The sequence below is a fragment of the Phodopus roborovskii genome, unplaced genomic scaffold (genome assembly GCF_943737965.1).
Source record: "Phodopus roborovskii unplaced genomic scaffold, PHOROB, whole genome shotgun sequence".
In the NCBI taxonomy this organism is placed as follows: domain Eukaryota; kingdom Metazoa; phylum Chordata; class Mammalia; order Rodentia; family Cricetidae; genus Phodopus; species Phodopus roborovskii.
The window spans coordinates 13037330-13059960 of record NW_026125052.1 but is presented as its reverse complement, the minus strand read 5'-3'; the positions used below and the strand labels follow the sequence as shown (position 1 = coordinate 13059960).

The 22631-nt window shown below is 54.2% G+C and overlaps 1 protein-coding gene across 8 annotated transcripts in view; it reads right to left on the bottom strand.

Annotated features, from left to right (window-relative positions):
* Positions 1 to 22631, bottom strand: part of Arhgap23 (Rho GTPase activating protein 23) — a 90921-nt gene that overhangs the window by 36797 nt on the left and 31493 nt on the right. For 6 of the 8 annotated variants that reach the window (XM_051175309.1, XM_051175298.1, XM_051175299.1 and 3 more), the window contains exons 2-11: positions 16758 to 16919; positions 14362 to 14396; positions 12562 to 12659; positions 12309 to 12387; positions 12127 to 12181; positions 8031 to 9189; positions 6604 to 6759; positions 6282 to 6393; positions 6106 to 6163; positions 4092 to 4235 (exon numbers count right to left, since the gene is read on the bottom strand). In XM_051175309.1, coding sequence (XP_051031266.1) covers positions 4092 to 4235; positions 6106 to 6163; positions 6282 to 6393; positions 6604 to 6759; positions 8031 to 9189; positions 12127 to 12181; positions 12309 to 12387; positions 12562 to 12659; positions 14362 to 14396; positions 16758 to 16919 — 2058 coding nt within the window. Of the gene's footprint in view, positions 1 to 4091; positions 4236 to 6105; positions 6164 to 6281; positions 6394 to 6603; positions 6760 to 8030; positions 9190 to 10239; positions 10378 to 12126; positions 12182 to 12308; positions 12388 to 12561; positions 12660 to 14361; positions 14397 to 16757; positions 16920 to 20039; positions 20472 to 22631 lie in introns of those variants that run through there. The other 2 variants (XM_051175314.1, XM_051175321.1) reach the window with 2 other exon arrangements.

Here is a 22631-nt window from a genome sequence, read left to right as displayed (position 1 = left end):
TCTCTCTCTCTCTCTCTCTCTCTCTCTCACACACACACACACACATTTACTTATTTTATATGGGTGGGGAAATGTGGGTGTGTCATGGCATGCTAGTGAAAGTCAAAGGATAACTTGCAGCAATGAGTTCCCTACTCTACCACTCTTTGTGCCTCGGACTCCCAAGTGTTCAACTTGTCTCATTTCTTTATGTGGCTCCCTCCATCATCTGACTCCTCCAAGTCACCATCATCAGCTGCTTGATAAGGTGCCCTAGACTATTTTATTGCAATGCAGATAGCCCCATAACCTCAGGTCCTGGCTGTGGGTTTCCTGGGTACACAAGTGCTCCAAGTCCATGGCTGGGTACAAGTCAAATTTCATTAGCTAATATTGAGTATGCTCTATGTCCTGATGGTGAGGCTCCAGAGCCTTCCAGAGAGCAGGGCTGGAGCAGCCAGGCCCAGCTTCCCTTAGGGTAGATCCCAAGGTATAAGCCTGGCATACCATCACAGAGCTGCTGGGCCAAGACAGTGCCAACTGGAGCAGCCCTAACACTAATGTAATAAATTGAACTCCTGTTCCAGGAGAATGACCATGTTAGCATGAGGTGGCCCTAAGGGCCCCCCTAAGTCTAAACCGGCTGGATAACCCTGAATAAGTCAAGTCCCTCCCTGACATCAATGTCGCTGCTAATAAACATTGAGAGTTAAGCGGCAAGGGTCCATGGCCATGTCCCTCAACTGTGACCCTGGCATAAGGAGTATCACATGCACGGGCCCTCCCTCTGTCTAGCCACCAGTAGTCTCCAAAGCAGGCAGAGGGTAGGAGAGAAAGAGGCTAGGACTACCAGCTTAGATGACATGAAGTGACAAAACAGGACCCCAGACAGACCCATGGTACACAGCTGACCCAGGATATTTCTTTTAGTTCCTGGGCATGGCACCAGGAAAACACGTGACAATGAGCTTTGGCCAGCAAGAGAGTGGAAGGAGCCCCTATGCTTCAGAACTGGTCAGTGAAGCAAGGAGCCAGTGCCTTTCCCTGCTCAGAAAACACTGAATCTGGGCTACCAGGGTCATCTCCCAGCTGGAGCCAGGCTCCCTGGGAGAAATGCCAGTTAAGACATTTCTCTACCATGGGCTTAGAGACTATTTCCATACCAGGCTCTGCTTGCACAGCTCACAGAACCTCCTACTCCATCCCTTCTTAGAGTGGCTGTCATCTTCCTGGGTCTTTTTAGTTTCCTGGCTAGTCTTACCTCCCCAGTTCCCACTTCTTGTCAAGAACATGCTGTGAGGCTGGTCTTTAATCCCAGCCCTGGAGAGGCAGATAGATCTGAGTTCGAGACCAGCCTCATCTACAGAACAAGTTCCAGGGCAACCAGGGCTACACTGAAAAACCCTGTCTCAAAAAACCAAACCAAAATAAAAGACTCCCTGGTCCTTGTCTGGTAGACTAAGGTGACCCTCAGTTGGACCTCCCTGTACGCCGTACCTACATGTTTCCATTCACAGAACCTCAGTGAGAGTATGTGGAGGGTCCCAGAGCTCCAACAGAGCTTCCTCTTCCCAAGTCTGCTCAAGTGGCTAGAAACTCAAGGGAGAGTCCCTCCTGCCAGCAAGCCAGGAAGCCAGAAACCTCAGCCTATCCTCTACCTTCCTCACCCCCCCCCACCCCCGGCCATAGGCCAACCTTTCCCCTAGAATCTCTTACAGACAGCCCCTGGGCCCACCCCAAGGCCCTACTCACATAAACAACAGCAATGATGCTGACTCTTCCCAGCACAGACACACTGGTCTCCTGTGGCACACATCTCCCCCTGCCACCCCATCTCAGGACGGAAAGGTTCCCTGGGCACCAAGCCCCCACTTCACCTTCTACTACCTGCTCTGAACTCTGTAGGAAGCCTGGCTCCTGGCACACTCCTCTGAGCCTCCCTCCAGCCCTTAGAGAGGGGGGTCTCCCCAGGATGCTCCCTCCCATCTACTCCCATCCACTACAGACTCCCACATGCTTCATGCCATAGCCCCCTAGACATGCTAAACCCTACCCTGCTAAGCCTCTAAACTCCCTATGCTGACAGGGAGTGCACCTGTCACTGAGGAGCAATTAACACGTTCTCTGTGGTCATCAACCCCAAGCCGGCAGGACCCACCAGGCAAGCTGGCCCCCTCACCTAAGTCCCTAGAAGCTTGACAGACCCTCAGGAGCCGGAGGCTTTGTGTCTGTAAACTCCAGCGCTCCTTGGCCTCTGCTTCTGCCCTCTTGACTCAGCTTATAGTTCAGGGAAGTCAAAGTGGCTCCTGAAGCCATATGCTCGCAGCGGTGTGTAGGAATTCAAAGTCTGACTATTTCAAAGTTTATTCTTTCCAGGTACCATCCTAGAGGCATCCCTTCTATAGTGTCCATAACTGCAGATTTAACCAACCATGGATCAAAAAACTCAGAAAAACACCCTGCATCTGTACTAAGGAGCACAGACTTTTTTGCTCAGCATTCCACAAACAACCCACTGTAACAACTATTTACATGGCATTACACAGTATGGGGCAGTGTATGCCATCTAGAGACGACTTACAGAACATGGGGGGATTGCATCAGCTGCATGCAGACACTAATGCTTTATATAAGAGACTTGAGTGTCCATGGATGTCTGAGGCTTTGCGGCTATCCCTACCTAGATATGGAGGGAGACCTATAATGGTAGTAAGCCCCCCAAGTGTCAAGCTCTGATAACCCAGCCCCACTTGGTGCTGACTCTTTCAGCAATGATAGGAATGGAGTTCAGGCCCTTCCATAGGTCAGGCAAGAGTTCTGTAAGCACAGTCCACAAGAAATATGTGTGTGTGTGTGTGTGTGAGAGAGAGAGAGAGAGAGAGAGAGAGAGAGAGAGAGAGAGAGAGAGAGAGAGAGACTAAGGCCTTGTGCCTGCAGAGCAAACAGTCTGCCAAAAATCTACATTCCCGCCCTTGTTTAACATTTTATTTAATTATTTAATTTTTGGTGTTTTGAGACATGGTGTCTCTGTGTAGTAGCCCTGGATGTCCTGGAACTCACTCTGTAAACCAGGCTGGCCTCAAACTCAGAAATCATCTGCTGCACTGAGATTAAAGGCATGAGCTACCACTGCCTGGCCACATTTTATTCTGAGACTCTTAGAATTTTAGTAAATTGCCCAGGCTGGCCTTGAACTCACTCTGTAGCCTAGACAAGTCATGAACTCTCCATCCTCCTGTCTCAGCCTCCCAAACAGCTTGGACTACAGACCCATCTCACCATACCTAGTATAGTACACCCTAGTACACCCTTTGTTCAGACCACATCTTTAAATGCCTAGCAGCAGGTTAGGAAAACATGAGTCAGCGCCCCTTACAGGCACTGAGTCACAGATTAGGGACAGAGCCATCCGAGCAGCAAGCCATGCCATCAAGAATCAAGGCCAGGTTTGTCTAAACCATCCTGCCTCCTTTTTCTCCCTCTTCCCAGCCTAGGGCTCTCAGCCTAGAACTCAAGTCCAGGCCTGGTACATCAGAGCCCACCTTCTCTCCTGACCCTATTTCTCCCCTCCTGCCCAGCTCCTCATCCACTTTACAGGTCCTTGTCTCTCACCTGGATCATGTGGTAGCTCCTAATTGGTCTTCTTACACCAGGCATCACTCACTAACACCCCAGGAAGCCACAAGAGCTTTTGAAATCTCTAACTCTCCCAAGGGTTCCAGTGGCCCTTAAGCTAAGTCTGCACCCGAGGGCCTCACAGGGTCCTGAGAAAATTGGCTTCTACTTCTTTGTTGGGCCTCAGCATCACCCCGGCCTTGCTCCTTTACTGTAAGCCCCAGTGGTCATTCGGGGTCATTAAAGAATGGCTTGCTGTATACTGCCACAGCAGGCAGTGCCTCTCTGTCCCACCCTTTTCAGAGGGTCAGTAACCCCTCTCCCAGTTCTTCCTAGCGTCTAACCTTGAGTCATCAGGCTACAGCCTAAGGTGGACTTTTGTTTTGTTTTGTTCTTTTCTGGCTCCAGAGGCTTCAGGGCAGGTATCAGAAGACCTGGAAAGTTCTGTCAGAGCCAGCTTCCGTCCAGCCTGCACCTCCTTCCTCAGGCCACCTTACCTTCCCCTTCTTGGTGAGGATCTGCTTATAACACAACCAGCCTTCTCTCTTGATGTCACTGAAGGTCGCATCTGAGAGGTCAGAGGTTGAGTGTCGCTTAGAGGGGGCATCAGCATCTTCAGAGGTGCCCCAGCTATCTAGAGACTGTAGGGGGAAATCAGAAGGCAATTTAGGGTGGCTCCCATAGTACCGGCATCTCAGGAACCCCATGGACCACTGACAGCCTTGCTTGTCTCTGGACCATTTGTGTTGAGGTCACAAGACCTCATGAAGAATCCAGGAAGGAGGAAAGGCTCTGATCAGCCAGCAGAATGCGTGCCTCCCCACGCTGCAAAAGCCAACCTAGGCCTTCCCTCAGTTTTACAGCCTTGAAGGGATTGAGGAAACAGGGGAAGCGATCGTGGCAATAAGGAGTTAAGTAAACAGGGGAAGTGGGAACATCAACAAAGACCAAGTAGTGATGGGACAGGTAGTCAAACCCACAGGAGTTAAACAGGGAGTGATGGTGTCAACAGGGACCCAGCCTCAGAGCTGGCACATCCAGGGAGAGCTCAGCAAGCTGAGGAAGTGAGAAAGGGGGGCCAGGTGGCCATGCCCCTAAGGTGCTAAGCTAACAAAAGCCACAAGTGTGCTGCATGCGAGCAAAGTGCACAAACTACCAAAAAGAGAAAGGAAGCAGCAGCTGTGGGGTGCAGAGCAAGCCTCAGAGGGCCCCACAAAAGTTCAGCAGAGCTACAGTGCTCCTGGCACTCCCAAGGCTGAGGCAGGAAGGTTACAAGTTTGAGGCCAGCCTGGACTCAAATCCTGTCTTCAAGGTCTATCAAGACCCTGTCCTAAGAAAATCAAGCGGGTAGGCAGCTCAGTGCACTGACTGCTCTTGCAGAGGACCTGGGTTCAGTTCCCAGCACCCACATGGCAGCTCACATGACTGTTAATTCCAGATTTGGGGATTCAATGCTTTCTTCTGACCCCCAAAGCAACAGGCATGAGTATGGTACACATACATACACACAGGCAAAACACTCAAACACGTGCAAGCAAACAAACCTAAAATACATTTTTTAAAAATTTATTTATTATGTATACACTGTTCTAGAGAGCGCCAGATCTTATTAGAGATGGTTGTGAGCCACCATGTGGTTGCTGGGAATTGAACTCAGGACCTCTGGAAGAGCAGCCAGTGCTCTTAACCTCTGAGCCATCTCTCCAGCCCCCCTAAAATACATTTTTAAAGACTCTCTAAAGATCCATATTGTGGGGCTAACAAATACTGACAGGTTCAGCTTCAGGAGTCTCCCACGACTCTGGCCAACTCAGGTACCTGCACTCAGCAATGTATGCCCATACACACACACACACACACACACACACACACACACCACTATAAATAAATAAATAAATAAATAAATAAATAAATAAATAAATAAATAAATGGGGGGAAGAAGGAGGAAAAAAAGAAGGAAATTAGAGTTGGAAGCTAGGTGTGGTGGCACATGCCTTTAATTCCAGCATTGAAGAGGCACAGGCAGCGAGCAGATCCCTGAGTTCAAAGCCAGTCTGGTCTACAGAGTGAGGCCAGGGATAGCTACATAGTAAGCCCCTGACTCAAAACAAGCAGCAACAATGAGTCAGAGATACTGCTCAGAGCTAGAGCTTGTGCCTATCATGCTTGAGCCCTTGGTTCTATTCCCAGCACCGATGAGAGAAGGTGGGCAAGAGGGCCAGAGAGAGAGAGAGAGAGAGAGAGATAGGACAGGGGAGAGAGAGCACTGTGAGAGCACTGTGGCTTGAGACTTTCCAGATTCAAGGATAAATGCAAACTCCTCAGGTGGGAAGAAAGTCACAAGTGTGGCATGAAGATGAGGGTCCAGGAAAGGGGCCAGGAACCACAGTACTTTGTTTAGGGGTCACAGGATCACAGATATGCAACCTAGGACATATGGAGCAATCATCCTCTAGACACACACACGCAAGCATGCATGCACAAATGCGCACACGTACTTTGCTGGCTTACCCCATCAGTGAAGAAGCTCCGCAGCATCCGTAGGCTAGGCACCCGGTTGGGAAGGCGCCTGGGGAGCAAGGACCCAAGGTGAGGGCTGTGGATGTTCCCCATTATCATCACCCACCCAAACCCATGGCCCAACCTAGGAGAGCAGAAACCACCACACCCCAGACAGATGGCCTCACCGGAGTACTCGACTCTCATCCCGGAAGGTGTTGAGTCCATCATCACAGGACTTGGAGCGCTCTGTGGTGATGGCTAGTAGGTAAGAGGAGCGGCGGCCTGCCTTGATGCTGCCTGAAAAGGTGCCCACAATAGCTGTCAGAGTCAGAAAGGAGAAGGTGGGGAGATACCCTAGGAGCCCTCCCTTCCAGTCGGAGTCAGGAGTGGGCTTTGCCATGGGGCACCAGAAGAAGCAAAAACCACCTGGCAGCAAACCTACATTGGACAGAAGACCCACAAGGACTAAGCAACAGAAAAGGGATGACACAGGGCTGTGATACTCACTGCAATCCTGGGAGTAATGGCGGCTGAGGGCAAAGGTGAAGGTTGGTGAAGATGGGCTGGTGCCCAGGACAGGAGCTGAGTTCATGGCACTGGAGACTACTGCAGAGGCAGGGACATGCTTGGCTTGGAGGTCAATGCTAGGGCTGGTGGGCTCATCTGCCAGCAGAAGAAGGAAGGTGTGAAGGATACAAGCTGCCTGAATACTCAGTCTTCTCAGGCTTTGAACACACACAAGCTGCAAACCCCTCAACTCCTTCTCACTGGGGCATTTCTGGCAACATGCCCACTGCCAAGGGTGACTCGCCCACCAGACTGTGGTCAGGGAGTATATCCTCTTAGCAAGGGCTGAGCCTCCCCTGCATCAAGGGCACAGAGGAGCAGGGCTGAGAACTCCATCAGATAGGTAGTTTCCGAGGACAAGCATTATGGCTTCCTATTAGACAGGCACCTGACTGGCTCAGCTGAGAGTCACTGAAACAGGGATAGATCCCCATTGCAAGCTGCTGATGGCATCACACCATCCTCTCTAAACTTGTTCCTCAGTTCCCAGGTCTTAGGTCCAACATCATCATCTTGCATTCCAGGCTTTCTCCAAAGCCCCCAGCCCAGCCCAGCGCTGCCTGCATCTCATAGCCCTAACCCTTTCCTGCACTCCTACTCCCAATATGGAGATAAGGCACCACCCTTCAGGCAAGCCAGAGAGCTGGGGATCGCCTTTGCCTCTCTGCCTTCTTGCCTCCCCCACTCTACAGGCAGCCACCACAGCATCCTCTATTCTTAGGGTGGAATCCAAGCTTGCTCTTGCACTGGAAAGGACCACATGTCCTGGGAGAGCATTCTGCCTTTCCCACTGCGGGCTCTGCATATTCCCATCTAATTTGAATATTCTTCCTCAGTCTACCTCGAATCCTTCTTAACCAAATGTTTTTCCAATATTTTCCCAGTGCCAACCACACCCATTTAGGCCACAGAGCTCTTCCCCATCCACAGAGCCTGTCCATGTACTTTCTGTTTGATCATCTGCCCCCCCCCTCAGGTTAGCCAGAGCCTAGCACAGTGCCTGATATAAATATTTGTTGGAGGAATGCAGGGCAGGTAGGGGGAAAAAAAAAAACAAAAAATGAAAAACACAAAGGATGGAAGGAAGAAAAAAATGAATGAATGAATGAACAAAGGAAGGCAAAAAGAAGAGAAGGAGGAAAGAAGGAAGGAGAGAAGGAAGAAAGGAAGGAAGGAAGGAAGGGGAGAAAATTGGATGGAAAGATGGTTGGAAGAATGAGCAAATGGGAGACAGGATGGAAGAAAGGTTGACTGAAGAATGGACCACCCAGATGACCCAGCCCAGAGTCATGGGCACAGTAGACAGTAGAGGGGACACAAAGGACAGAGGCTTGGATCCTTAGCCAGCTGTTTGTAACACCACTCACCAATGAAGGGGATAGAAGCCAGAGAGTCTTCTGTAGTGGCCAAAGGAGTCACCTTCCTGCCTGGACGTTCCCCTCTGGACTCTGGATCTGGGGACTCATCCCCAAATCCAAGGTTCATCTGCCTTGCAGGGGTCAGCTGGACCTTGCGACCCGTTGGAGGCTTCTGTCTCAGGACTACCTCATCACGGTGATCCTCTACAGGAGGCTCCAGGGTTCGGGTGCTAGGTTCTGACCGGATGACCCTAGGTGGTTCGGAGGCCTCTGGTGGGAATGGTGCAGGAGACTGGGCCAAGTTGAAGGTGGGAAGTCCCCCAAAAGGTGAGTCCCGGAAGGAGAGCGCGTGCAGGAGACCAGTCCGACGCTGAAATGATGGGCTATAGCTCCTATACCCAATATACCCGATGTCATCCAGGCCCTGAAGGCCAGATGGGGGAGGGGCCTGAGGCCCTGGCAGGTCCCTAGAAGGGCAAGCAGAGGTGCGGGCAGATGGACGCTGGGGAGCCCAACCACAGCGTTCAAGGCGAGGTGACACCAGTGCTCCTGGCCCTAGTGCTTCTGCAGAACGGGTGGCCCGGCTCAGGTAATCGTCCGAGCGAGCCCTGTGCCAACCCTCCTGGCCCAGCTGGCTCAAGGCATCCTGCGAGGTGGAGCAGGGCCATGGGTGGTGGGTAGTCACATCCTCCAACCGGTCCTGGGAGGCACTGCGGGCCCGGGGTGGCATGGCTGGGCACCGTCTCTCCCCCGCCCTGCGGGGTATCTGATTTGACAGCCAATGTGACAGAGCCTGCTGGCACTCCAGTCTGCTGGGAAGCACCCGGCTGCCAGGCTCTGGGAAGGCACGGGGCGTCCGGGACTCTGAAGGGAGGTGGGGAAAGGCACCAGGGCTTGGGCGGGGCTGGCTCATCCCCAATAAAGAGTTGTCCAGGTGGGTACGGGTGGCAGATGGGACACGGGACCCTGGGTCACTCCAGGCAGCAGGACTCCGGGGATCCGTGGGTAGTGCTGAGATGGGCTCAGGCACCATAGTGGCCCAGGCAGAGGCCCGGGTTGGTGGGGCATAGGTTTTCCGTGGGTAGCAGAGTGGAGGTGGTTCTGGGATGCTGCGGGCCTCTCCGGAATACGGCTCGTTGCCCTTCAGGTAGGCATCCTGGGAGTAGGCCTGTCCAGAAACAGAGGCATAGAAGCATGACCAGACTGGACTCAGAGGACAGGAATGAGACAGCCCGAGGATACTAAAGTCCTCAGAAGGAATAGAAGGGAAATGATTAGGTAGGGGCATCCTGAGTGAATGAGGGTATGCTCCAAGGAGAGTCCTGAGGGAGGACAAAGAAATAAGACTCTCTCTTTCTCTCTCTCTTTATCTCTCTCTCTCTCAATAGCCAGATTTCTCTAAGACTTATAACAAGGACAGCCTTTAGCCACAAACATTCCAACATCTATTTGCTAAGGTTCTCCCCATCCTGTCCTCTACAGCCTAGTGCTCTTTTATGTCCAACAATGCCCACAGCTCCTGGAGTACACTGGGGAAATGGGAAGAAATCTGTCAAAGTGGAAGAAGACAGGAGAAAGCTGGCTAAGGGGTGTGTCCAAGGAGGGGTGGTCTGAGGGTGGGCAGAGGCTGGAAGAGCCCACTGCCCCTTCAATACAGGGTGGCGTAGCTGGAGCCAGGGCTTGAGCCTTGGGATGAACATGACCACTTCTTGCTCCCCAGAAGCTAGCTTAAAGAAGGGGCTAGACTAGCTAAGGGGCCTTGAGCCACCTCCGGCCACCCCTAGGCCTGGAATTTGGCACCGCTGCTAAAGCTGACGCTGCATTGCTGAGGAGTGACAGGGCTGGCGCCCAGGCTCAGCCAAAAAAGGAGGCAGCCCCCCCCCCCCAGGGACGGCACTCTTGTGTCCCTGGCCCAGCCCGCTGCTAGATGAGCTGAGGGGGCCTGTCTCAGAATGAAGAAGCAAAGGGAGGGAGGGTGAACCCAGACACACACACACACACACACACACACACACACACACCACATCACAGAGAGATGGCAAGATACACACCCCGACACACACACACACACACACACACACACACACACACACAATGAGATACACAAATAACTACCCCTCCAGTCCCAAACACAAACATCATGTGACAAGGACCAGCTAACCACACCCCCGCACACTCGGGCCCCTCCAGCCTGGCATACTGGGCCAGCAACACATACCTCTCCCTCCTGCCATCCTGCCGGCTCCCGGGGCTCCCAGCATCACGGTGGCGGAGGCAGCATCCCGCCAACCTGTGCCTGCTGTCTCTCACCACAGCCCCTGCCCTGCTGGTTTGGGTCCCTCAGTCCCCTCAGTCAGCCCTCCCTAAAGCTCCCCCTCTCCCCCACCCGGCTCTCTTTCGGCTGCCTGGCGGTAGGAGGAGGGAGGATGGGTGTGGAGGGGACTTGCCGCGTCGGTGGTGGCGTCAGCTGCTGCCGCCGCCCGATTGGCCTCCAGCCTTGGCTCCCAACCACAGGAATGCCTGAGCCCCACCCTCCCTCCGGCTGCCTGGAGATGGCGGGGTAGTGGAAGCTCCCAGATGTTGACATCTGGAGCTGGCAGCCCACTTGGTTCTAGATCTAGTAGAGTTCAAGGCTGCTGCCCTTGCCATCCGGTTGACCTGAGAGCTGGCCTGAGCCAGAGCCCAGGGTCATGTCCTGCTACCCTCTCCTAAGTGGCCTCACTTCAAGTTTAGCATACAGGCAAGTTCTTTAAGACCTGGGATGAGCTATCCACCTCTGATCCTCCATTCTTTCCTCTTCGTCTCCAGGAAGAGCAAGAAGACATCTGAGGTCAGGAATGGAGGTTCCCAGGGAGGCATCACGCCAAGTGTGGCCCTGTCATTACAGAGACACAGCCACAGCCAAAGCCAGCACAGCAGCTCCTAGCCTCTGGGGCTTGGCCCTCAGCCATCTTCTGAGGGGCAGTGACCTAAGGAGCAAGTAAGCTGGCATCTGGGTAGGATTCATGAGACCAAGAACAGGACACTGGGCAAAGGGGTGTGTTCCAGGCTCCAGACATAGGGCTTTGGGTTTGCTTCGCACAACACTTGTGGGACACGCCTTTGGCCTTTGGGTGGCACCCTCCATATTGTGTTCTGAGTGTGCTGAGGCACTGGGGGTGATGGGTTCAGAATGTATTTCCCAGTGTGTGTGAATTTGAAATTCTGTGATATCACTGAGCATAGGTGCTTGAGAGGGCCTGCAGCACGCTGTGACAGTTGTGGGCAGCATCGCGATAGCAAGCCAGTGTGTGTTCACAGCACAGCAGTACAGAATCCAGATGTGTGCAGCATTTACGTTACAAGACTGAGGTGCGGGGCTGGAGAGATGGCTCAGAGGTTAATAGCACTGGCTGCTCTGCCAGAGGTCCTGAGTTCAATTCCCAGCAATCACATGGTGGCTCATAGCCATCTGTAATGAGATCTGGTGCCTTCTTCTGGCCTGCAGACACACATGTGTGGAGAACACTGCATACATAATAATTAAATAAACCGCTGTGGGATCTTGTTGTGTGCTGCACAGGTATTGTGGTACACTGGCACAGGGAGGGGACCACGGTGACACTGGAGGGGACCACGGTGACACTGAAACTGAGAGAGGGTCTGTGAGCCTGGGCCTGCAGTGCTATGGTGTCTTATGTGGAGCTGAGCCGTACGTTGCTACGGGTGAATGTCCTGATCTGTACTAAGTGGTATCTGTGGCTGAGGGTTGTGTTCAAGGGTGGTGTTGGGTGTGTGCATTTATGGACACAGCTACAGAGCCATGTCCCCTCAGGCCAAGTGGGCAGGGGGTGCAGGGAGCAGGCATCTCTCACAACAGCAAACAAGAACATGCCAGGCTGGCAGGGCCCGCTGGGCCACCCTTTCAGATACTCTGGCAGGAATCCTGCCTACCTCCTCTCTCCCTAGCACAGAGAAGCCTCGAGTGAAGCAACAAGCAGCCCCAGCCCAGGGATGGGCCTGAAAGCCCCAGTTGAGTAATATCAAGCTATTTCCTTCTCTTTTCTCCCACAAGGGCCCAGAAGACTGCTGGGCCCAGGCCCCCCATGCAGACAGAGGGACTCACCAGTTGGAGGATGTCCTCATCCTTGGGCATGATGGAGAGCTCCAGGGTGTCATCGCTGCAGAGACAGGGAGAGTCAAGCTAGAGGTGGCAGAGTGTGGGGAGAGGGATCCAGTTGCAGGGCCCAGGCTATGGGGGGGGGGGGTCTGCATGCCACACTGGAAGGAAGAGGGCTGGCCACTCACCTGTTCTGGATCAGACCTATGACTTGGGAGTATGTCTTCCCAATGACACTCTCTCCATTCACCTTTACCAGCCGGTCTCCTAGGGACAAGGAGTGAAGCCACATGTGAGAGTCCAAAGCAGGGGATGGAGGGTACCCCTGTACCGAGCATGAATGATGGTGAGAGGAGAAAAACTTCCTTGGCATCTGGGTTCAAGAACCCCAACCCAGTTAGAAGGAAAGGAGGAGTATGTCAAACCACTGGGCAGGCTTACCTGTGCGAAGCCCTGCCCTATGGGCCGGGCCACCATCCTTCACATTCTTCACAAAGATGGTGTCCATGGGCTCCAGCCGGTGCCGGGGGGAGGGTCCTGGTGGGCATCAGCCAGGTTAGCTGGGGGTGACTGCTAAAGGTCACACCCATGCACAGCTATACATACAGGGTCACACACTCAGAGCATGATCACATACAGACATAAGCATGCAATGACGCACACTCCCACGGAACCTATGCCCACAAGGTCCCACAACAGGAGGACACCACCAAGGACACAAAGAGCAGCCGACAGCCATTAGCTGAGTCCCTATCCTGTGCTAGAAACCAGGCTACACAATATGCGTGGGCACACAGACCCGTGGCCTTCCAGAGGTCACTATCAAGCAGACCTCACGTAAAATTCACAAGACAAAGGGGAGCGCCATACAGGAGGCCCCTCCAGGGCTAATAAGATGGTTCAGTGGGGAAAGACATTTGCATGGTCTGAATCCAATCCTGAAATCCACAGAAAGGTGGAAGGAGAAAGCTAACTCCATCAAATCGACTTCTGATCTTGGCGTACTCGGCATGGTACGTGCACAATCTGGCATTATCCCAAGCACACACACTGATAATGTTCAAAAAGAGACCCCTATCTGGGTTGGAGAGATGGAGCAGCAGTTATGAGCACTGGCGCTCTTGTACAGGGCCTGGGTTTGGTTCCCAGCACCCACATGGCAGCTCACAATTGCCTGTAACTCTAGTTCAGGAGATCTGGTGCCTTCGTCTAGTATACTCAGGCTCCTGCACACACATGGTTCACAAACATACATACACCCAGGCACACAGAAACATAAAAAAAAAATTATTTTAAATGCACCTATCAAGCCTTGAAGATCCAAGCTTGGGGAGACCTCACATGTATGGAGAGATGACGGATCACAGGACCAGAAAGACACCCAATATGTCCCCACCCTTCTTCCTTCTCTAGGGTCAGGGGCTCCAAACAGAAGCCTGAGAACACTGGGATGGGCAAGGGACAGACACTAACTCCATCACTTGCCAACAAGACTGTCCCACTGGAGCCTGGCTAGGACAGCGGGTTTCTCCTTCGGTGCCACGAGGACTCAGGCTGCTCACAGACAGACAAGGCAGGAAAATTGCCTGTTTGGGGAGCTTGAGAGCCAGCCAAGGACCCTTATGATAGCAAAGGTAAGCCAGACAGTGGTGGCACACACTTTTAATCCCAGCACTCGAGAGCTAGAGGCAGGCAGATAACTGTGAATTCCACACCAGCCTGGTCTACAGATCGAGTTCCAGGACAGTCAGGGCTCTTATACAGAGAAACCCTGTCTCATAAAACCAAAACCAAACAAACAGAAAAGATAGCAAGGTGAGTTAGGCTCACATTTAAGACAGAGCTTAAGGCCCCACTATTCCTTTCGGGACCTCACTACCCAATGTCTCTACTCACAAGATGAACCCACGCTCAGTATACCTCAACTCTCATCCACAGGCACTGTAGCCTTAGCCTAGACTTTGTTCTGGGAGAAAGTAGAGGGAGGGTGGGACCAGATGGGGATCTGTCACCCGGAGTACTCAGTATCAGATGGCTGTGGGAGGGACAGGCCCATAGAAAGACAACCATGAGAGGGAAAAAAAAAATGGGGAGGGAGAGCAGAGAATGAGGAGGGTGCCTGGAGCTAGCCTAGCCAGGAACAGAAAGGAGAAAGACTAGACAGGGACAAGAAGAGGGTGGGGCCCCCTGGGGTGCAGGAGAGACACTGAAGCCCTGCCCCACCCCTGCTCCGGCCCCTTACCTCCTCCTCGGCCTCGGCCTCCATTCTCTTCCTCCTGCAGGGAACAGAGAGGTGGGTGTGGCACCTGTCCAGCCCCCAGCAGCATCAGCAGCAGGCTGCAACTGAACAGTCCTGCTGAGCCATCCTCCCCCAATCCTTGTCTCCTTCCAAGTAGCCAACAGCAAGACCTGCCAATCCCATCACACTAGCACCCCAGGACTCCAAGAATATCCAATCTACCAGGGCTCCGTGCCCTCTTCCCCAAGGGAGGAGGTCCCCAACACACATGCAGAGGACTCAGGAGGACAAAGATAAGTAGCCTGACAAGTGTAAACAGGGCTATCTCTCTCAGAGAATGGGCTGGGAGGTCCGATTAGCAAGGGGGAGGGGTGCACTCTTAGGGCTGGACTTGCTGAGCCAACTCTAGCAAGTGTCAAAAGGGAGGCTGGCTGGTCTGAAAGGAAAGAAGAGGGGGCCAGGAAAGGGTCTTAGATTAGCAGAAGTGGGTGTCAGGCAAGGAGTAGGATCCTTGCAGCTACCTACAGTGACGAGGGGGAACTGCCAGAAAGGCCAGGGGTCCATCCTGGTGAGGGTTAGGTACTGGCATTGGAGAAGAACCACAGGGAAGACAGAGACAGGCTGAGCCGGTGGGTGTGACATCTCAGGACCTTCAGGGCCATATGGTCCAGCCAGCCTTTCAGCAGCAGAACTCGGACCGAAACTCAGGACTCACTGGCAACCCAGTCAGGTCAAGGTGGGCCAGGAAGGTTGTTAGGTGCTGCTGAAGCCTGGGCCTCTGTCCAGATTCCCATGGGAGGTGCTTGCCCACTGATGTGAGCGACAGCATGGACAGCAGGCGGCAGAGGCAGACATACATTTGGACGGGCCAAGCTCACTGCAGGCTCCCAGGCTGAGAACTCTGGCCTCCTGCTGCTGCAGGACAAGAGTTTCGCTCAGCCCAGGGCAGGTTTTAGAAAGGGAGGGAGCAATCCTGACTTGTCTTGCCCCAGAGTTGGCCAGTGACCCATGAGAAAGAGAGCCCACCATGATAAACCACAGCTTCTGTCACCTCCACTCCTCCACAGTGTCCTGAGAGAAGGGGGCAGAAGCTAGGAAGAAGGAAAGGACTAGGGGTTCCAGTAGTAAAGGGGCCCTTGGTCCCCTGCTGCTTAGGCATAGTCACAGTCAATGACTGATGATGATCCTGGTATCAAAAATTCACACATGTGAAAGCCACAAAGTATGTGTCAGACATGTACACATACCATAAGCCTACATACACTACACACACACACACACACACACACACACACACACACACACACTGATACACAGGTGCAGAGACATCCAGAGAAACCTAATGCTTTGGTTGTGTGGCAGGTGGAGTCAAGGTACCCAAGCAATAATCCCCCAACAGTTGTGCAGGCTGATCCAGCCCTGGGGGAAGGAGGGAGAGGGACTCATTGACTCTAATAGAAATTTGTCTCCTCTGCAGGAAGGGAGGTTGGGAGCTCAAACACTGCCTGGCTACCCTCCTGTCTTCCACACTCTTTGCTCCAGCTGGTGGCCTGAGAAGTTCTGCTTCTATGATTCAGAGAGCCTGATGCATCTGTATTGGAGATGGAAAAGCTCTTAGGGATCAAGGCCAAGTAGACCTCAGGAGAAACTGAGTCACAGAGGATGAGAAGACTAAATCCAGTGACCTAATCCACAACAACACAGAATTGAGTCAGGGCTAAGACCTGGGGGTGCCCTTGGTCCCCTCTCCCAGGACTCTTTCCAGCAAATAAGGGGAGTGGGGGTGCGGGTCCCTGATCCCTCAGCAAGGGGATAGAAAGAGCTGGTCCAGATCAAGAACCAGCAGACAAGTGAACAAGGAGCCTATTACCCAAAATGACCATTCCCTTTCCAGAGACCGTGTGTGTGTGTGTGTGTGTGTGTGTGTGTGTGTGTGTGTGTGTCTGTCTGTGTGTGTCTGTGTCCTGTCTGTCTGTCTATGTCTATCTGTCTGTGTGTGTGTGTCTGTCTGTCTGTCTGTGTGTGTGTGTCTGTGTCCTGTCTGTCTGTCTATGTCTATCTGTCTGTGTGTGTGTGTCTGTCTGTCTGTGTGTGTCTGTCTGTGTGTCTTTGTGTATGTCTGCACATGCAGACCTGCATATACTGATTTCTCACCTCTGCATCCCCTGACAAGGCCCAGTCTAGAAAAGTTAGGGAGTTTGTCCACAGTCATAGAGAAAAGAGCTGTAGGTTCAGCTGGCACTGTCTCCTTACAATTAACTCTCACGTGGTTCAGAAGGGAACGAGGCCAGAGCCCTGGAGGGACTCCTCTGACAGGCAGCTAGGAGAGGCCAACTGGCTTCTCTCTCCCATCAAGCTCCCACTACAGAGTGGCCAGGCACTGACAAGCTGGACGTACCTTTAGGCTGCAGTGCACGGCTGACTCGGGTGGGTACACGATGAAGTGTCGCAGGGTGAAACCAAAGCCATCCTGGAGATTTTTGCGTAGCAACAGTGTCCTTGGCCCCTGCCAGGGGAGGGGGCGCCCAGAAGAGCACCCATCTCGTGGGCCCAGTGGAAGCTGCAAGAGCACAGGGAGATGATGAGTGAGCATCGTGTAGCCTATGCTCACGTCTCTGCACCTGCCTCCAGGCAGACTCACAGAACCATATGTATACACCATGCAGGCGCACTGGCATGGGCACAGGTGCACATAACCAGTCCTGCACATACATATGTACACAGCACAGACCCATATGTCTGCACAGACCAGCACACAAGTGCACTCTCCAACAGCATGGGATCAAAAGCCCCAACTGGACATCAGCCACTAAAGGGACTTGCTGAGGTTGCAAAGCTCAACCCAAAGACCAGGCTGGTTCACCAGAAAGGCAGATGGGAGATGCTGCCCTCTGTCCATCCTGCTGGAATGTTTGGGATTCCCCTAGATGACATCGAAGGTTATCCAATGACAAGAGTTGAGGGGGCCATACAGTACCACATCTGGGGCAGGAGGCAAGAGATGACAGAGAAAGAAGACTGCCTCGAGTGTCTTTGGACACCGAGATAAACAGGGCGTGAGATCAACTGAATGCAGACAGGGTGACAGAAAAGACGGCTGCCAGCGGATAGGGTGTGAGAAAAGCAAGAATCTTCGGCAAAGCCGCAAGTACCCACAGCCATTGGACAGCCTGAGCTAGCATTTGCCTCTGACCCAAAGCCTCTAGGAAGCCAAGAGCTGCCCACCAGCCCCTTCAACAGGCTTCCATCACCTTCTTGGCCCTGGCAGGAACCTGAAGAAGAGATAAAAGGCCCAGGGCTGGTATGAACGATGAAAGCCCATCGGACTGGGTGTAAGGAGCTCCCACTGTACAGGGAAGCTGCCCTTCTGCTAGCTGGAGAAAGTTCACAAACATCTGATCGCACAGGGATGCCAAGAGGCCCATATGAGAAGCTGTCCACCCTTGCTCACTGATCCACAGGAGAGCTCGTGCATGCGCGTGTGCACAGCCAGGAGGCTTAGTCGCCATCCAGTAGGGTTAGGGGAGAGAGCAGTTCTGGAATCTCAATAAATAAAAGAAAAATGAGACAGAGACAATAGGTTTGCGGACTGTAGTCTCAGGGAGCAGAACCAGGTGGAGGACACAAGACAACTGAATGTGTCTCCAGAAAAGGAGACATTCCACAGCCTGAAAACATAAGGGCTAGGTAGGTCCTGAGCTCTCCGTCCCCAGGAGGGTTCAAGCAAGCCTAAACTACTCCTGGTCCCGGTCCTTAGCAGGGACCCAGTGATGTCCCCCTCGGCTCCTTCCGCTTGTGGCTGCACCCTGGCCTCTTCCATGGGCCCTACATTCTTGAGGTTCAAGCAGCCTGGGGAACAGTCACTGGAAATTCCTTGAGATTTGAACACAACCCTCCCTGATTTCCCTGATAGGAAAGATGATCTCATGGGCTTCCAGTGCTTCTCCTACAGAAACCCCTGCTCCCCCTCTAGTATGGGCTGCCCTCCTCCTTCCCACTCCCACCCAGGCTCAGAGATGAGGGTGTTTGCAGGGCCCATTGTTTTCTGGTGCCCTGGATTAAGGTTTAAGCCACCAGCTGCCCCAGTGATGAGAAGCGGCTGGGACAGGTCCCCGCATGTTCCCCTCCCCTCCCCCTACACACACATCCTGCCTAGAGCTGCCAGCTGCCTGGGGGTGCCACTCCCTGAGGGGACCTGCCTGTAATCCAGGACAGTGGGTATGCCTTCCTCCTACTGGTCTGTCCTCACCCCAGCAAACAGCTCCCCCCCTTATCTAAGCCTGCCCATGTCCGCTGTTCTTTCCTTCCAGGTCCAGGCTCCCACTCCTTCCAATTAGTCTCTTGATAATGTCAGTAGTCACCCCCTGACCTCCTGTCCTCCTCTCCTCCTCCCCCGCCAGCCACCACATCCCTATCAGAGGAGACGCCACAGACCCAGTCAGGGCTGGCTGCTCCCCTGTGGGAAATTCTTTCAGATTTAGCCTCAGTCCTTCATGTTACCTTATATGCAGGTTTCTGCTCCTCCCCTCTGACCCGGGACAACACTGAGTCTAGCCCTCCTCTGGAGGGTGAGAATGGTACAATGTACAGAAACAGAGAGGCCAGGCGGTAGTGGCACACACCTTTAATCCCAGCACTCGGGAGCCAGAGGCAGGCATCTCTGAGTTTGAGGCCAGCCTGGTCTACAGAGGGAGTTCGGGACAGCTAGAGCTGTTACACAGAGGAACCCTGTCTAAAAACACGCCCCCCCCCACAAGAAAACAGAGAGCTCCAGCATTGAGAGCTAGGGAGATGGAGAAGCATGGTGCAGCTCCCTTCCTCTGACTCTCTGACACAGGCACACTAACAGGGGACAGACAGGGGCCACAGGCAATGCTGATTAAGCCCTTCTGACTGAAATCTATTTGCGATCACTCTCACCCTCTTGTCTGAAAACAAAGAGACATCCAGAAACATCAACTATTGTTAAAGAAGGGCCAACAGCTGGTGGGACACATCAGGCAGAAGTGGGCACGGATGGATTGCCCACATCAGTATGACACTCCCCCCAACCCACCCCACCCCACCCCAGCATAAAGAGTCATCGCAGAGAACACAGTATGGGGACTGGGCATGGCTCCCACTGTGACTCACGCCTACCAGCCCAGCAGATCAGAAACACTGCCCCCAGCCCGTCCACTGGCCGCCCTGGGAATCTCCCACTGCCTGCTGGAGGCCCATTCTGTCACCTCAACTTCCTCTGCCCACTAGGAAACCCTTAAGTGCCTCTGTGTCAGCAGAGTCCCTGCTGACAGGAAAGAAGATACGAGAACAGAGTGGCGCCCACTGTTCGGGTTAGTGACCCTATGCCTAGCTCGCAGAGTCTCTGCCAGCCTAGATTCCTAGACGTGTCAGCGACTCCTCCAATCATCAGCCCCCATTCCATCCTTCTACTGTCCATAAACCAGGAGGGCTGAGTCCACAGGTGCCATTACCCAGACTCCAGGTTCCATCCAGCGCCGCTGGGAAACCTCCCACACAAATGCTGCCACTTCACCCTGACTCTCAACCTCCTCACACACTCCCCACTGCAATGATGTCCGTCTGGAAACGCAGGACACCCTCAGCTCGAGAGTGGGTAACCCGAGCGCCCACAGGCCCTGACATCCAGCTGCTGCCCGGCTCCAAAGCTTTTGCTCACCCTGACCGGACGCAGCCCGGGTGCTCGGCGGTCGCTGTGGCTCAGACAGGGCAGCCAGAGGCAGCGCGGCTCCGGGGCGCTGCAGTCCACGCCGACGGCCCGTTCCCAGCGCCAGCCCCCGACGCCCGCGCGCTCCACGCGCCACACGGCGCTGCCCACCAGCGCGGCCTGCGGGGACCCCCGAGCGCGGCCACCGTCGCGGCCCCAGCGCGCACCAGGCCTGGCTTCTGGAGCGGGACGCGCTGTGCGGGACTCCGCGGCTCGGCGGCCGGCGGGAGACGTCCTCGGACCCCCGCGCGGCAGGCGGAGCCCAGGAGTCCCAGCCCGCCCCCCAGAGCCGCGGGCTCGAGGCCCAGAGGCCCCGAGGGGGCGGCCGGCCCGCGCGGACGGCGGCAGGACGGCTAGAGCGGGGCCGCGCCTCCCGCGCCGCCCGGGTGAAAGCGCCCGCCAGAGTGAGGCAGGGACACGCCGGCAAGTCGCTGGGACAGACACCTCCCCCTCCGGGGCGGCCCCGACGCCGCGCCAGCCCACCCTCCGCCCCGCCAGAGGCTTCGAGCGGTCCCTGCTGACGCACAGCACACACCGACGACACCATGCAAACACAAGGACTCACACTGCTGGGCGATCACACTATGGGCCCATTGGCTTCACATTCCTGCAGAAATATGTTCTAGCTGTGTGCCTCACTGCACCCCTTCCAGTTGTCCTCCAGGGACACACTGTCTTCACAGACCCTCAGTGCGAATATCACACCTTTGGACATCTTTCCCATGCAAACATCCCTCCCCCATGGGAGCCACTGAAGGTATACCAGACAGACCTTTACAGACCACACAGAGATGCCCGTGGAACCACGGACAAGCAGGCTGGTGACAGGCACACACTGCTCAGCATGTGTTTGTGTCAGACATTGTACTCTTCAAGGGACACACACACACTGCCAGCCCAGAGTGAGGTGTGGCAGGGTGTAAGGGCAGCACCCTCAGGCTACAGACTACAGAGACCCCCTCCAGTCTCCTCAGGACATTTGCCCATGAACCCTGGTATCACCCAATCTGAGAGGCAGTTCCCTCGGCCACCTCCAGAATGTGAGATGGGAAGCTGGCTGATTCCAGACTTTGCTCTCTCCCCTTTTCTGGCTCTCCAGCAGAGGCAGGGCAGGCAATGGCTTTAGGTGGTGTTCTCTACTGTCACTCATACCCCTAATTCATGAAAGCATTTGTCATGACAACCACCACTATAGAACAGTCTATGTGCAGGGTGGGAAATGCCCAGCAGAAGGGGACACAAGACCAGAGCCCATCTAAGAGAAGCCACGGGGCTGGGCTGCTTTCAAGCACTCATCTGGCCAGCCACTATCCTCATTTGCCAGGAAGGTGGCCCATGTGAGAGACAGCTCCCAAAAAAGCAGAAAGGCATGGAAGACGACAGGAGAGAGGGAGCCTGTGGGCAGGATGGAGGGAAGGAAGAACAGAGGGGGAAGGGTGAGGGTGAGGCCCAGGGTGGGGGGACCGAGTCAGCCAGAGAACGGTTTTGTTCTTCTGTTTCCTGTTTGCTGCTTGTGGGGCCCATGCAGGAGCTGGACCCCCACCTCCACCCTGCGGAAGCTCGACGGGAAGAGAAAGGCTGCCATGAGCTGAGTCAGGACTGTAGGAGAGCAGGAAAGGACCAGTCAGGGGCAGCGGGGCAGCCAGGGACAGTGAAACTGAGTCTACATTTCTTCCACTGCGTAACTAGAAAATCAAGATTCTGAATCCGACCCAGTCCTTCTCTGGCCTCCTTTCTCTTCCTCCCAAAGGCCAGGCCTTCACAGACCAGGAAGCCACCGCACCAATATGTCCTCTCCCATGCTGACTCTGGGGCCCAAAGTAGAGGGCAGACCCTCTGTGTTTGATTCCCATCAGGCCTCCTCACTAAGTCCTTCCAGCTGCCTAACTGCTAGGCCACCTTAGGTAGCCCTAACTGTCCTGGAACTTGCGACATAGACCAGGATAGCCCTGCTCTGCCTGCCTCTGCCTCGGCCACTGTGTCAGCTTTTTCCTTTTTCTTACATGTATGTGTCCATGAGGGCACACACGCCACTCCCCTGGGAGGTCAGTCTATGCACTCTACATTGCGGTCCACCCCAAGGATTGGGACCCAGGTCTCACACTTGTGTGGCTAGCACCTTTCCGTGCCAAGCCATCCATCTCCCTAGCTGCCTTCTTTCTTGCTGCAAGCCCAGGTCTTACGTTTAAGCAAAGAGCTTCTTCATTCTTTCACCCCGTGTGCCTCTCATGGCTGGCCGATGATGAGTGTCCAATTAACACTGGAGGGGGTCTGGGCGCCATAAGGACGGCAGAGACATGTGACCTTGTGTCCAGGCCTACGGAGACCTTGAAAGAGACCAGAATCTTCAATGTGCATGTTCTGTCTTTTAACCTGGCAGATGCAGAGAAGGCTGCCCGAGCAGAGAAACACAGAGAGAAGGGAGACAAGGTGGGAGGGTGTGTATAGTGCACACAGTAGGGCCTCAAAGGTGGGTCACAGCAAGAAATGACAGTCTAGGCCTGGGGAGCCAGCTCCCTCCTGTTTCCTCTGGGAAAGGAATGT